Source organism: Acomys minous (assembly GCF_964271855.1).
Source record: "Acomys minous genome assembly, chromosome: 10".
In the NCBI taxonomy this organism is placed as follows: domain Eukaryota; kingdom Metazoa; phylum Chordata; class Mammalia; order Rodentia; family Muridae; genus Acomys; species Acomys minous.
Genome location: NC_140491.1, coordinates 33,133,542 through 33,147,293, shown reverse-complemented (window position 1 = coordinate 33,147,293; position 13,752 = coordinate 33,133,542). Strand labels below are relative to the sequence as shown.

Genomic DNA, 13,752 nt, shown 5'->3' with positions numbered 1-13,752 from the left:
GCGGGCTGGCAGTGCAGAGGCTGCCCAAGCCCACTGCCACCTACTGGCTTGCACTTCGCTAGGGTCTTAAAGACTGTGGCTCCAGGGCGCCCCGCCCAGTCTCCTCCCGCACCCAGGTCCCGGTGTAGCTGCGCCCCGCCCGCCGCGACGGGCCCGCCCTCCTGGCGCAGCCCAGGGCCCTCCCGGAGCTATTTTGAAAGTGACCCTGGGCTCGGGCGCCCGGGGCGCGTGGAGAGGGCGCGGCGGGCGGCGGGAACCATGACAGAAGATGACCGAGGCAGCGCTGGTGGAGGGCCAGGTCAAGCTGCGGGACGGCAAGAAGGTTGGGGCGCCGCGGGGGCGCGGGGCGGAGGTGCGCGCGGGCGGGGGCGGGGGCGGGGGCGCGGGGCGGGCGCGCCAGCGGCCTCTCACGCTGTCCTGTCTCCGCAGTGGAAGAGTAGGTGGCTGGTGCTGCGCAAGCCATCGCCGGTGGCAGGTGAGCGGCCGGGCCGCGGGCGGGGCGGCGGGTGGCGGGTCTCGGCGAGCCGACCGGACCCTGCGGGCCCTGCGACGCGTGGCCGAGGTGCCAGCTCTCCCGAAATAGCCGCGGGGGAGCCACTGAAACCCGGCCCCGCGGCGGTAACCGGAGAGTTGCAGTTGCAGCCGCTCCGGCGCCGGGACCCTGGGACCCGTCCACTCACAACACAGCCCCAACCTGGTGCCGAGTGTGGAGTTGGAGGTTCAGGCTTCTTTGTGGGCTAACTAACCCTTTTCCTGCTAGAAGCCCAGGGGGCTGCAGCCTTCCCATAGAGCAGCAGGCAGAGTGTGTCACGGGGACATAAGTGTCCTGGTGAAAAGTTTGCATCAGGAGCTCCCAAGCCGCATCCCAGGCAGTGGCACCCTTCCTCAGTTCCACCCTCTCAGGTAGGGCAAAGGTGGGTTCTGCCAGGTAGGAAAAGTCCTACTTTTGCGTCCTAGAAAAGTTATATATATTTTTTTCTTTTGGCTGCAGGAGGTGGGGGACGGGACAGGGACACAACAGACTTCTGGGAAGAGAAAACTGGTGCTAGGATCAGCTCCTCTCAGTATGGGAAGGGCCACCAAGGAGCCAGGGCAGTTCGGCAGCTCCAGCCTGGGACTGCAGCTGTTTTACAAGACAGGTGCCTTGGAGCTGGTCCAGGCACCCAGGGGTCTGTAGGGGAAGTTGGGTGGGGTGTGTGTGTGAGTGTGGCAGTCTCACACATGTGCAAGCAGCCAGAGTGACTTCCGGGATGCTGGGCGTCTGTCAGCTCCTAGAAGGGGTGACGCGATGCGCTGGCCGCTTTGGTGGACAGTCTCTTTTTGGTTGCTCTCCAAGGATGTCTGGGAGACAAAGATCGGAGACTGGGGAGGGAAGGGGCCCTGAACACTGCCAGGCTCCGGGTGGGGTGGAGCTGAAGAGAATTAAAGGCCATAGTGAGTATAAGAGACTTAGATCAACTTAGCCTATGTGCAAAACACTGGTCTGGCTGGTGAGAGGGTCATAGGGAAGGCTGCTCCGTAGAGCATCCTGAGGCTTGCTCACTGACTCTGTTGAGATCAGAGAGCTTCTCATGTGCTAGGCAGTGAGTAGGCCAGAGACTCCCAGGAGTGAGACTGGCAAAGAAACCTGGATTACAAACTGCCCCCAGAGGGGTTCGGCTGGGGTGTATTAGGTGTAGGTGAGTGAGTCAAGTGTGGAGGGTGTGACGCTTTTTGTGACTTCTTCCTCAGCTACACAGCCCATACCCCACCCCACCTCCCACCCCCCAACTGTGGCTTGCTCCTCGTACCTCCCTGTCTTAGCCCATCAGAGACTGGCTCTTCCCTGCCCCACCCACGCCCTCCCCTCTAGATGGAGGCTGACACCTGTGTCCTTGAGGACTTGTGGCCTGGGCACTGTTGATCTGGTATGGAAGGGAGAGGAAGGCCCTGTTTCCCTGTGCTAAGAAACCAAGGGATCCTTGGCTTTAAAATTGTGACTTCCTTTGTGGAGGCTCATGGGAGGTGGTTGAGAGGGACCAGGAGGTTGGGGAGCAAAGAGTTCTTTCTCAGAATGCCCTCTCTACTGTGTGTAGTGCCAACACTGGCAGCTGTCTTGTAAGAAGGATTTAGCTGGCAGAAAAGAGGGATTTTTTTTTTTTTAAATCAGAGGTGTGTTTCACAGTGCTAGAACCTGGTGGGCAGCATGAGCTCATGGAAGGAAGTGGCTAGGCAAAAATGGTAAAATTTTGTTTTACATTGCAGGCCCAGCACAAGCACTGCACCACAGTGCCCCCAAAGGGCCAGTTGATGTGACGTTCTTCCCACCAGGCCTGTCTCCCTGGTGAATGAAGGATGTGCATCTGGGTCCCCTCTCTGGACAGACCTCCAGGGGAGGGGTGCACTGTCTGGGCCAGTGGCTCACTGAGACCAGAACTTGGGGGGCTCAGCCTGTCTTCTATCTTTGTGGTGTTGTCTCCTGACAGAAAGCTCCAGACAGCCAGTGGAGGGCCCTCAGCAGTGGACAGCATCCTCAGAGGGTGCAAACCTGCTGCTTCCCGTGGGAGCTGTTTCAGGGGCTTCATCTAGCTTGAGAAAGCCACCATGAGGGACCCAAGTCCAGGACCTGGCAGCGGCCGAGTTCCAGACATAGGAGTGGGAGAGGTCTTATAGCCTGTCTTTCTCCAGGGCCTTCTCTCCTGAGTGCTGGGGATTCCTAGCAGCCGTGGTATAACTGTCCCAGAGAGATGCAAAGACCCCACCTGCAGGAGAATACCCCGCCCACTGCTCACAATGATAGCAGAGGCCTCGAGCCCACACATGGGGACAGGGGAGCCTTGAAGCTCCCTAGAAGCTGTAGTCTCGTGCCAGCCGGTGCTCTGATAATGACGGGCATATTTCAGGAATACATGGATGATGACTCAATAGCTCCTTGTGTCACCTCTGGCTTTGGGTTATCTGCCTCCTTTCCGGTGGGATGGGGGTGACACCTCAGCCCAAGGTTGAGGACAGGGTGGCATGGTAGCTAGACCCCTCTCTTCATGGGGACACCACAGGGAATGGGAATGGGACTCAGCTTCTGTGCTGTGTGATCCAGAGAGCCACACCTTCCCTGAGCACCTTTGTACTTAGCTGGATGCTCTACATTGGTCCTTGCCTGGCTTCTCCCACAGCTGCCAGGAAGATGGTTGGAGAGGACGGAGATGGGCCCTGACCTGCCTGGGGCTCAGTGCTGAGCCCCGGCTGTTTGTGATGTACACACTCTGGGGCACTCTCACGTCTATGAGTCTCATGTCCCCAGGCTCAGGGTGATCTCAGGCTGCTTGCTGCTTGCTCCCATCTACAGCACTTCTGAGGATATTGCCTTAAGGTCACTGTGACCTCCAGGGCTAGACCTGCCCCACAGCCACTGCCACTGGCTTCTACCTCCTGACAGCTCCACCCTCCCTGTCCCCTGCAGCCTCCAGGCCTGATCACTCTGTCTTCCGTGTGGCGTGTACGTCCACACAGAGGCTTCAGTTCTGTCTGTCCCTCCTGCCCTCTGCGTGGCCCTGGGCCCTGGCTGTGAGGGCCTCTGTGAGCTCATGACAAGTCCATGGTTATTTTTACATCTTTAGATGCCTTCCAGCTGCCTGCCCACATGGCCATGCAGTGTCCAATGGGCTTCTTAGCTTCATCCATCTAGGAAAGACCCTGGTCCCAGATGTACTCCTGAAAGCCCTCCCCAGGCATCTTCTCCTTGCCCCCATGCCAGGAGCCATCCTCTGGTCTTCATTGCCCGCTCCCTGCCAACCTACAGACAGTCCTGTGACTCCTGCCTGGAAGGACGGGGACAGGTTCAAATAGCTGGTGCTGTGGCTGTTCCTTCCTACGCTCCTGTACAGCCCAGGCCCACAGCATCCTTTAGTGGGACAGGACAGCAGTGTCTGGAGCCATGCTGTCCTATGAATCTGTTCTCTATCCAGTAGCCAAGGCTGGGGCCAGTCTTCCATGCTCCACACTCTTAGAGCTAGCTCCTGGGCACCGAGCCTCCCTGGCTCACCTGTCTGTGTGTGACTCGGTCTCGTCTTCCTGGCCCTTCAAGTCTTCATAGAGGCCTCTGGGCCTTTGTCCTGACTGTTCCGTGTGGGGCTGCTAAGCTGAGCCCTTGAGGGCTCATTTATTTGCTCCTCTCTGAGAGGTCCCACCCCTGACACTCAGGAGGACCCTGGCCACCATCAGTTTACCTGTTCTTGTTCTGTGCCGATAGTTAGCTGTTGTTGGCTTATATGTCCCAGGGTCTCTCGGTCCACTCAGGCCTGCCTTGGGGGAACCCCTTTTCATCTATCCAGCCAGTTGTCTCCATGCCCAGGCCCATGGATCCATGTGCCAGGGGCTGAGGACGCTGGCAGAGGCTGTGGCTTCTGCAGCACTAAAATGCCACCTTGTCCTGTTTTAGTTGGAAATACAGACACTGGTCTGAAGCCTGTGTTGGCTTGCTGTAGCTGCAACTTGAAAACCCGAGCAAATAAACTGGTTTCCAATAGCAGCAGCAGCAGCAGATGTTTATCTTTTTTCAGTCTAAGTGAGGTCAGCCACAGCAGGGCCACATGCTCACTGCCTGCTCTTGCTCACAGTGGCTCTAAATATCCTTGGCCTTAAGGCTCCACTCCCTGCCTGTGTCCATGTGGCCTTTCTCACACTCCATCTTCTGTCTCATGTGAGAATGTGTCAGTGTCTCCAGGGTAACTGAGGGGTTTGTCTCCCAGTTGCCCAGGCGTCACCTTTACAGGTTCCCAGGGCTGAAAGTGGTCACCATTCATCTCTCGTAGATGCAAGAAGGGGTTCACTGACTTTCAGTGTCCCGAGCAGGTTGAGAGTTAGTGTCCCCAGAGGTCAGATAGATTGAGGGGTGGCATCAGTCCACCTGGGATAAGGTCCCTGGATCAAATATGGGGTCCTTCCTTGTGGCTCTTTAAACCAATCAAACATCAGGCTTGGTGCCACTTGTGAGCAGATTCTACCTTAGAGTAGAGATGGGCCAATCTGAGTCCACTGCTTGCTTTTGCGGTGTTGCTGGAAGCCTCCACAGCCTTCCCACACTACGCTGGGGTCTCTCTTTCCCACACTGCGCCGGGGGCTTGAGTTGAGTGTGGTGGAAGCTGCTGTCCCTGTAAAGCTAAGATATTTATTGTCTGATATTCTAAGGAAAAGTTTATTGACACCATCCCTTTTTTTTTTTTGAGACAGAGTTTCTCTTACAGTCCTGGCTGTCCTGGTCTCACTTTGTAGACCCGGCTGTCCTCGAACTCACAGACACCCACTTGCCTCTGCCTCCCAAGTGCTGGGATTATAGGCGTGTGCCACCACGCCGACCTTTGACACCATTCTTGATCCTATCATTGGGAACATTAACTTTCTGAACAAAGCGAGTGACAGTCTTGCTGTCCCTGAAGCGGAAGGCTGTTCCTGCATGAATTTTGGACTCTGCTATGCCAGCACCGGTTGAGGCTGGGCCTCCATTGGAGCTTAAGTAACCAGATAAGGGTATAGATGCTGCTCTTGGTAGCTGTGCTGAGGGATGCTGGAGTCTCCGAGGTGGGGTGAGATGTGAGGGGGATGGTCGGGGACCCTGGCCTGAGGGTGCTCTTCAGGTGAGCCTGGGAGGAGGCTGAGCAGTTTAGCAGGGTTGGCAACACTGAAGCCTGAAGGACTGGCGGGTTTATGGGCAGAGATGGGATGGCCGGTGTGTCTGTGGGGTAGGTAGCAAGGTCAGCCTCAACAGGCGGCAGCCGAAGCAGGACATTGGCTCAAATGCTGCTTCTGTCATAGTGGCTTCCCAGGGGAAGAAGGGCCCGGGGCTCTTGGGTCCTGCCCGCCAGGGACTTGAGAGGTGAAAGGATCCAGGGCTGTTTGGCCACCGTGGGCCCACTCTTTGGTATGCACTGGCCACATCTCACAAAGCTCAGAAGACAGCCGTGTAGGCTGCAGCTGAAAGTGGTGTGGGGATGTGTGAGCACACCATAAGTGCTCACCGCATGTGGGTTCTGTATACTTTCTCACATTCAGTCCTCAGGGCATTGGTACCAGCGGTGCCCTTCAGTGTCTGTGTAACAGATGAGGATGCTGGATCTGCCAGCTGGTGGGAGAGGGGGGTCCTCTGCCTCTGCCATCCAGACACTGTGGGCATACAGGGCCTTGGCTGTGCTCACTCGTGCTGTTGGTCCTGTGATTTCCTTTGTGGACCCCTGAGTGGGTTTTCTTTTCTCAGGTCACATGTTTGGGGATGCTTCGGAGAGACTGTGGCCTCGTTGTGTTTACATTGCTCTGGGCTCAGTTTCTGACTCTCTCAATCAGGCCTTCTTCCCTGTGTCTGAGAGGAACGGGGCCAGAGTCTGGGGTGGCATGTGGATTCCTGCAAGTTGTTCCCCGCCCCTGATTGGGAATGATTTCCCCATTTTTTATGGCTATAAACAATGGGAAGGTTCCCATTGGGAAGTGGAGGCCCCGGCCCGTTTGTTTTTTAGTAGAAGGAAGGGTTTGTTGGGGGCTTGTAGTTCTAAAGAGATGAGACACCATCACCGTCATGGTGGGAACATGCTAGCAGGCAGACAGGTGTGGTGCTGGAGCAGAAGTTGAGAGTTCACATTGGCATCCACAAACAGGAAGCAGAGAGGGCTAACTCAAAATGGCGGGTGTCAGGCCAGGCGTGGTGGCCTTTAATCCCAGCACTCAGGAGGCAGAAGCAGGCAGATCGCTGTGAGTTGAGGCCAGCCTGGTCTACAAAGTGAGTTCAGGACAGCCATGGCCACACAGAGAAGCCCTGTTTTGAAAAAACCAAACCAAACCAAACCAAAAAACCCCAAAAGACCAAACAACCAAACAAAATGACGGGTGTCTTTTGACACCTCAAAGGCCACCCCTAGTGGCATACTTTCTCGAGCAAGACCACACCTTCCAAATGTCATTCAAAAAGCTCCACCAACTGTAGAACAAGTATTAAGACATCTGGTCCTATGGAGGACATTCTCATTCAAACCACCACACTCCGCTCTCTGTCCTCCACAGATGTGTGGCCTTATTGGAATACAAAATACATTTGGTCCCACTTCAAGAGTCTCCAGTCACACTGTTGAAAAGTCCACAGTCCAAGCCGGCTGTGCTGGCATATGCTTTTAATCCCAACACTCGGGAGGCAGATGCAGGTGGATCGCTGTGAGTTTGAGGCCAGCCTGGTCTACAAAGCGAGTCCAGGACAGCCAAGGCTACACAGAGAAACCCTGTCTCAAAAAACCAACCAACCAAATAAACAAACAAACAAGCAAACAAAAAGACCCCACAGTCCAACATCTCACTTGAGGCTCAAGACATCCTCTTAACTGTAACATCATCATCATCGTGCAGAGGGAAGTGGCAGCAGGCAGGCATGGTGCTGGAGCAGCCACTGAGGCTCGCATCTTAGCCCACTCACAGGAAGCAGGGCGCCTACCTTCTTTTAGAGATAAGGTCTCCATAGTGAGACTCCAGCTCCTGGCCCTCCTCCCTTCTCCTCCTTGGCTTTGTAAGTGGCACACAGCCGTCCTTACTGGTAAACATGCTACCTGGCTGCTTGCCCACCCTGTTGGGTAGCAGAGGAATCGACTCTGTGGCCCCCAAAGCTCTGGCCCTCAAGGAAAGCTTGCTGGTGTCAGCCTCCATGATCCTGGCTCTCAGGCTCTGGGTAGGGAAGGAAGGAAGGAAAACCACAGAGGCTCTCGGAATCATGGTTGGGATTTGGGTCCCTATGTAGGTTTACCGATGCTGTTCGCAGCAATGTCTGGCTTTGCTCTATGGCCCTTGTGAGGTTTTCTCCACTCTTGGTGTAGCCCACTATCCATCCACAGCATGTGCCACATGCTATTTGGGGGTGCCTCACCTGAGAAGTATTTAGGTGTCTGCACTGGGCTCGTGAGCCTACACTCTCCTCACAGGAAGGCACCCTGAAGGCCAGGTGCTGTTGGTGTGAAGGCCTGGCTACTTGGGAACCTTCTGACTAAGGCTGATGGTGACGTAGAGGTCAGGGAGGTGTGTGTGAGCATAGCATGTATACCAGCCTACCCAGCTTCCAATCGCCTCATGGGGATTAGCACTCCTGGGGTGCAGTGCGGTGGCAAGGCTGGCCACTCCAAGGCAGATGGGAAATGCACTTTGGGTGGAGTTCCAAGAGGCCCTTGCTCTGGAGGGCCTGGGAGTGGAGACCCAGTCCTCTCCACTGCAGCCAGGTTAGGCATAGTCACCACACTACACAGACTGGGCAAAAAGGGGCCAGAAGCACAGGGCTCAGAGTGGGCCCCAGGGTCCTGGTGGGACGTACGTCTGGTGGGCTCCAGACACCTAGAGTAGGCTGGGCTTGCTCTTGTCCCGTGGCTCTTTTGGGGTGGATAAGTCATTTGTTCAGCGTCAGCCTTGAACCTCAGTCTCTGTCCAGCAGTGCTAATGTCTTCTAGGGACAGTGGTAAGGCTGGGGGCAGTGAACGGTACAGGCAGCACTCTGATGGCTTCTTGCCTGTCTGAACAGACTGCCTGCTGATGCTGGTCTACAAGGACAGGTGTGAACGCTCCAAGGGCCTGCGGGAGCGCAGCAGCCTCACCCTAGAGGACATCTGTGGCCTGGAGCCTGCCCTGCCCTATGAGGGCCTGGCCCACACTCTGGCCATCATCTGCCTGTCCCAGGCCGTCATGCTGGGCTTTGACAGCCATGAGGCCATGTGTGCTTGGGATACCCGTATCCGCTACGCATTGGGTGAGGGTAAGTACCGTGAGTGCGGGGTTTGGGATGATGCCCCAGGGTCCTTCACCAATGCTTAGTGACCCATGTATTCTGTACCATTTCAGAACTCATGCAGAGGCATCGACTTTCAGGGGCTCAGGGTAGAAGGAAAAAACAACTCTACAAAATTGTCCCCTGACCTCCACTGGCACACTGTGGCAGTGGGTACCTATACTCCCACATGTCACATACCCACGATGATGATGATGATGAAGAATAAATAAAGCACATTGTCCACACATGCTGATATTTAGGCAGCAGAGGTAGAAGCTTTGCTTTCATCCATCCAAGAGTCATGGAGCCTGGTGGGCCTTTAGTGGTAGAGTTGTGTATGTGGACAATGCAGTGATGGTACAGGCCAGAAGCTCTCATCTATCTAGAGAGTTCTCTGGTGGTGACTCACCCCGCCATCGAGGCAAGACAGGGTCATTCCACTAAGGTGGTGGACTTCCAAGGCCTCTCCACAGATGTCAAAATAGAATTGATGTGGCTTGACAGATCCCTGTGGACTCAAGGGTGAGCTTACCAAGGACAAACCTAAGGCCACAGCTTGGCAGAGGACTGTTACTAGGGTCCCTCTGGCTCTGGGGTCTCCAGATGAAGTGGGCAGGAGACTGACACATAGACAGTGCATGCAGACAGGCTCATGGGGACGGGCTTCTGAGTGGGGTGCCCTAGGAAAGGGGAGAGGACGGGACTGAATTGGCTCTGCTCCTTAAAGGCTTTCAAGGCGAAGGGCTGAGCTGAAGCGATGGACAGGAACATGGCAGCATCTAGTCACCTCTGAGTCATGCTAATCTCAGGCAGATCTGCCAACCATTGCCTCCAAACTGAACAAAGGACAAAAATGTACTCCACTCCACACACCAAAGTAGGACCACCTGAACTTTACTTTCCCATCTCTGCAATGGGACCACATTGGCTGCCTCGATGGGAAGGGTCCCCAAGGAGTGGCCTTGGTGCATGGGACCTGTATTAAATCTGTAGGGGAGGGCTGGGCAGAATTTGCTCGTCTCTGACTAAGGAAGATCCTGGAGTATGCATGGGATGTAAGTGGGGCCCACGGACATCCTTAGCAATTCTCGGCACGTCTCAACTTCACCAGCCCAATCCTGCGATACTGCTCCGCCTCCCACCTCAGCCACTCCTGGTAATACCCTTTTGCCCACTGTCTGGCCCTCAGTACATAGGTTCCATGTGACAGTAGCTCCTGGCACCAAACTGGAGAGCGGTCCGGCCACTCTCCACCTCTGCAATGACATCCTCGTCCTGGCCAAAGACATCCCTCCAGCCGTCATGGGGCAGTGGAAGCTGTCTGATCTCCGGCGCTATGGGGCTGTGCCAAATGGATTCATCTTCGAAGGCGGGACCAGGTGTGGGTACTGTAAGTATGCTGTGCATGGGGGAGACTGGGGACCCTTGAGCCGATTGGCCTGTGGGCTTGAAGACCTGGTGGGAGACTGTGGACTGTGTTCCCAAGCAATAGGACTGCAGCTGCTCAGGCCGGGCATGGCTCTCAGCACTGAGCCTGAACCTTGGTTGTTTCTGAGAATGAGAAGGAGCTTGAGGAATCCTGGGAAACTCCAGAGAACAGTCTGGTGTCACTGTGTGGCTTGTGTCTGAGGTCAGTGTCAAGGTTCCTTCTGTCCACGGTGAATGAAAACAATACGAAAAAGTAAGTGCATGAGCTGGGTCCCTTGGATACCACTGCCAGAGAACTGCATTCACTGGCCAAACATTACTCTAGACCAGTGGTTCTGAACCTTCCTAATGCTGTGACCCTTTAATATAGTTCATCACAGCCTTTAATCCCAGCGCACGCCTTTAATCCCAGCACTCGGGAGGCAGAGGCAGGCGGATTGCTGTGAGTTCGAGGCCAGCCTGGTCTACAAAGAGAGTCCAGGACAGCCAAGGCTACATAGAGAAGCCCTGTCTCCAAAAACCACAAAACAAACAAACAAACAAACCAAAAAACAAAAACAAAAACAAAACACAAAACAAACAAAAAACCCCCCAAATATATATATATATAGTTCATCACATTGTGGTGACCCCCAACATTATTTTCAATAGCTACTTCATAACTATTTGCTACTGTTATGACCCATAGTGTAAATATCTGACATGCAGGACATCTGATATATGACCCCTGTGAAAGGGGGTCTCGACTCACAGGCTGAGAACTGCTGCACTAGACACACCAGCTACCTTGACTGCTGTGCTGCCCAGAGCTGTCTGAATGTCAACAGTGAGATGGCCACGTGTGGGAAGGGTAGGCCTGGTCCTGGGAGATGTAAAGGCCCTACCCCTGAGTCCCCAGGGCCATGGCATGCAGGTCTCAACTCATTTGACCAGGGTGAGGTGACCTCCCGCTGCACTGGTCTCTAAGGGGACTGTATACATGGTGGTGGAGTATGGACCTGCAGTGACTAGAGGAACAGAACCCTTTTCCTCTCTTGAGAGCCTGGCTGCACTATGCATTTTTGCTGATGCCTAAGGTGCCCATCTTCCTGGCAACCTGGCCTCTCATGGGCCTGAGGCGACCATGGTTAGGTGCTGTATCAAGGCCAGGGAGCCCCTGTGGTCTAGAGGCCCAGACCTTGAGTAGTAGAATTCCTAGGTCAGGCAGTTGACACTCCTGCAACCTGCCCACCTACCCTCCACCCCACATGTCAGGGAGGTACCCCTGACCTGTGCTGGAGTGTGAGGAGCGTGTGAGATATAAGAAGTTGGACTTTGCTCCTGTATAGCATAACCAGGCTCAGTATGGCCTGATAGGCTGCATATCAGGGCTCCAAGAATGATGCCTCCCTCTCTCTGGGATGGTATAGATATGTGTTGTGCTGGGCACTAGCTTCCTGGACCTCATGTTCTGAAAAGGGCTGGGGCGGGTGGGCACCATGCCCCATAGTCTCTGCTGAATACTGGGAGCAGACAGCGGGCCTCTGAGTGGGCAGTAGTCTCATGGGACCTTTGAGATGAGGTGTGATTTACAGATGTGCTTAGCAAAAGGATACATGAGGAGATGAGGCTAGGCAACATGTCTCCCTGGATAACAAGGCAGCATGACACCACAGCACTGTGGCAACATAACATCACAGCACTGTGGCAGCATGACATCACAGTACTGTGGCAGCATGACATCACAGCACTGTGGCAGCATGACATCACAGCACTGTGGCAGCATGACATCACAGCACTGTGGCAGCATGGCATCACAGCACTGTGGCAACATGACATCACAGCACTGTGGCAGCATGACATCACAGCACTGTGGCAGCATGACATCACAGCACTGTGGCAACATGACATCACAGCACTGTGGCAGCATGGCATCACAGCACTGTGGCAGCATGGCATCACAGCACTGTGGCAGCATGACATCACAGCACTGTGGCAGCATGACATCACAGCACTGTGGCAGCATGGCATCACAGCACTGTGGCAGCATGACATCACAGCACTGTGGCAGCATGACATCACAGCACTGTGGCAGCATGACATCACAGCACTGTGGCAGCATGACATCACAGCACTGTGGCAGCATGACATCACAGCACTGTGGCAGCATGACATCACAGCACTGTGGCAGCATGGCATCACAGCACTGTGGCAGCATGACATCACAGCACTGTGGCAGCATGACATCACAGCACTGTGGCAGCATGACATCACAGCACTGTGGCAGCATGACATCACAGCACTGTGGCAGCATGACATCACAGCACTGTGGCAGCATGGCATCACAGCACTGTGGCAGCATGACATCACAGTACTGTGGCAGCATGACATCACAGTACTGTGGCAGCATGACATCACAGCACTGTGACAGCATGACATCACAGCACTGTGACAAGCACAGCCATATCCTAGCTAGCTGTAGTGCATAGCCTTCTTCCTTGGCAGGCGTCAAGAGCAGAGGATTCCAGGATAACTTGTGGCTGTGGTGGTGGGATGGCCAGTTGGTCCCCTCTGTCATTTTTTAGCTGGGAACTGCAGGCTGATAAGTCATATAGTGGCCTGTCCTTCCTTGGAGATGCTTCATTTGGGAGTTCCTGGAGTCACTCTGTTGAGCATGGCGGAATCCTTGCTTCAAGGTCTGTGTGGTTCCCAGGTTAGGGGTGGTGGTGCTGGCCAGGAGGACCCATTTCCCTGGAGGCCTGTTCGATTTGCCTGGGTGCCGCACATTTCTCCTCTGGGGTTTCTGAGTTTACAGCTCGGTCTCTTGGTGCCAGTGGGTCCTTTCTGCTTGTCACCATTCTGGGCACTGTGTGTTAGCTCTGCTGAGAAAGCAAGCACCTGACCTGAGCTGTTGTGTTTTCCCTGCGCCTGTGGTAAACTATTCAGGGCTGACCTGAGGCTTCTGAGCAAGGTCCTGAATTAGCTCGTCAACTGCAGGAAGCTGCCTGGAACCACTGCGCCTGGAGCCGGCTAGTCTGGGTCCTGCTTCAGAGCCCTGGCACTGGCACTGCTGGGAATCCTCTCCCTCCAGCCCAAATCCTACTTGGCCCGCAGGTCACTGGCTGCTGGAAAAGGCTATGTGTTGCCCGTGGTTAGGTGATGCATCAGGGCCAGGGAGCCTCTATTGTCTAGAGGCCCAGACTCTGAGTAGTGCAACTCCCAAGACAGGCATATGAGACTCCTGTAATCTGCCCACTCATTCCCCACCCCCATCAGGGATGTACCCCTGGCCTATGCTGGGGTGTGAGGAGAGCGTGAGGTGTAAAGTTGGACTTAACTCCTGTAGAGCATAGCCAGGCTCAGCATGGCCTGATTGGATGTTTATCCATAGGGTTTCAGGAAAGATGCCTCTCTCTCTCTCTCTCTCTCTCTCTCTCTCTCTCTCTCTCTCTCTCGAAAGACCAGTATGGAGGGACTGACTAGGCAGCCCACCCCTCTGCTCCTGACAGGTGCCCCGGGGCTCTGTTCTCCAATAGAGACATACTTGGCTCTGCTCTAGCTGGTTGTAGTAACTGCTGCAGCCA

The 13,752-nt window shown here is 55.0% G+C and overlaps 1 protein-coding gene across 1 annotated transcript in view; it reads left to right on the top strand.

Annotated features, from left to right (window-relative positions):
* Window positions 1-13,752, top strand: part of DOK7 (docking protein 7) — a 34,930-nt gene continuing 21,178 nt past the window's right edge. The window contains exons 1-4 of the mRNA XM_084797300.1: window positions 1-322; window positions 430-475; window positions 8,516-8,746; window positions 9,951-10,151. Coding sequence (XP_084653426.1) covers window positions 269-322; window positions 430-475; window positions 8,516-8,746; window positions 9,951-10,151 — 532 coding nt within the window. The 5' untranslated portion in view covers window positions 1-268. The remainder of the gene's footprint in view (window positions 323-429; window positions 476-8,515; window positions 8,747-9,950; window positions 10,152-13,752) is intronic.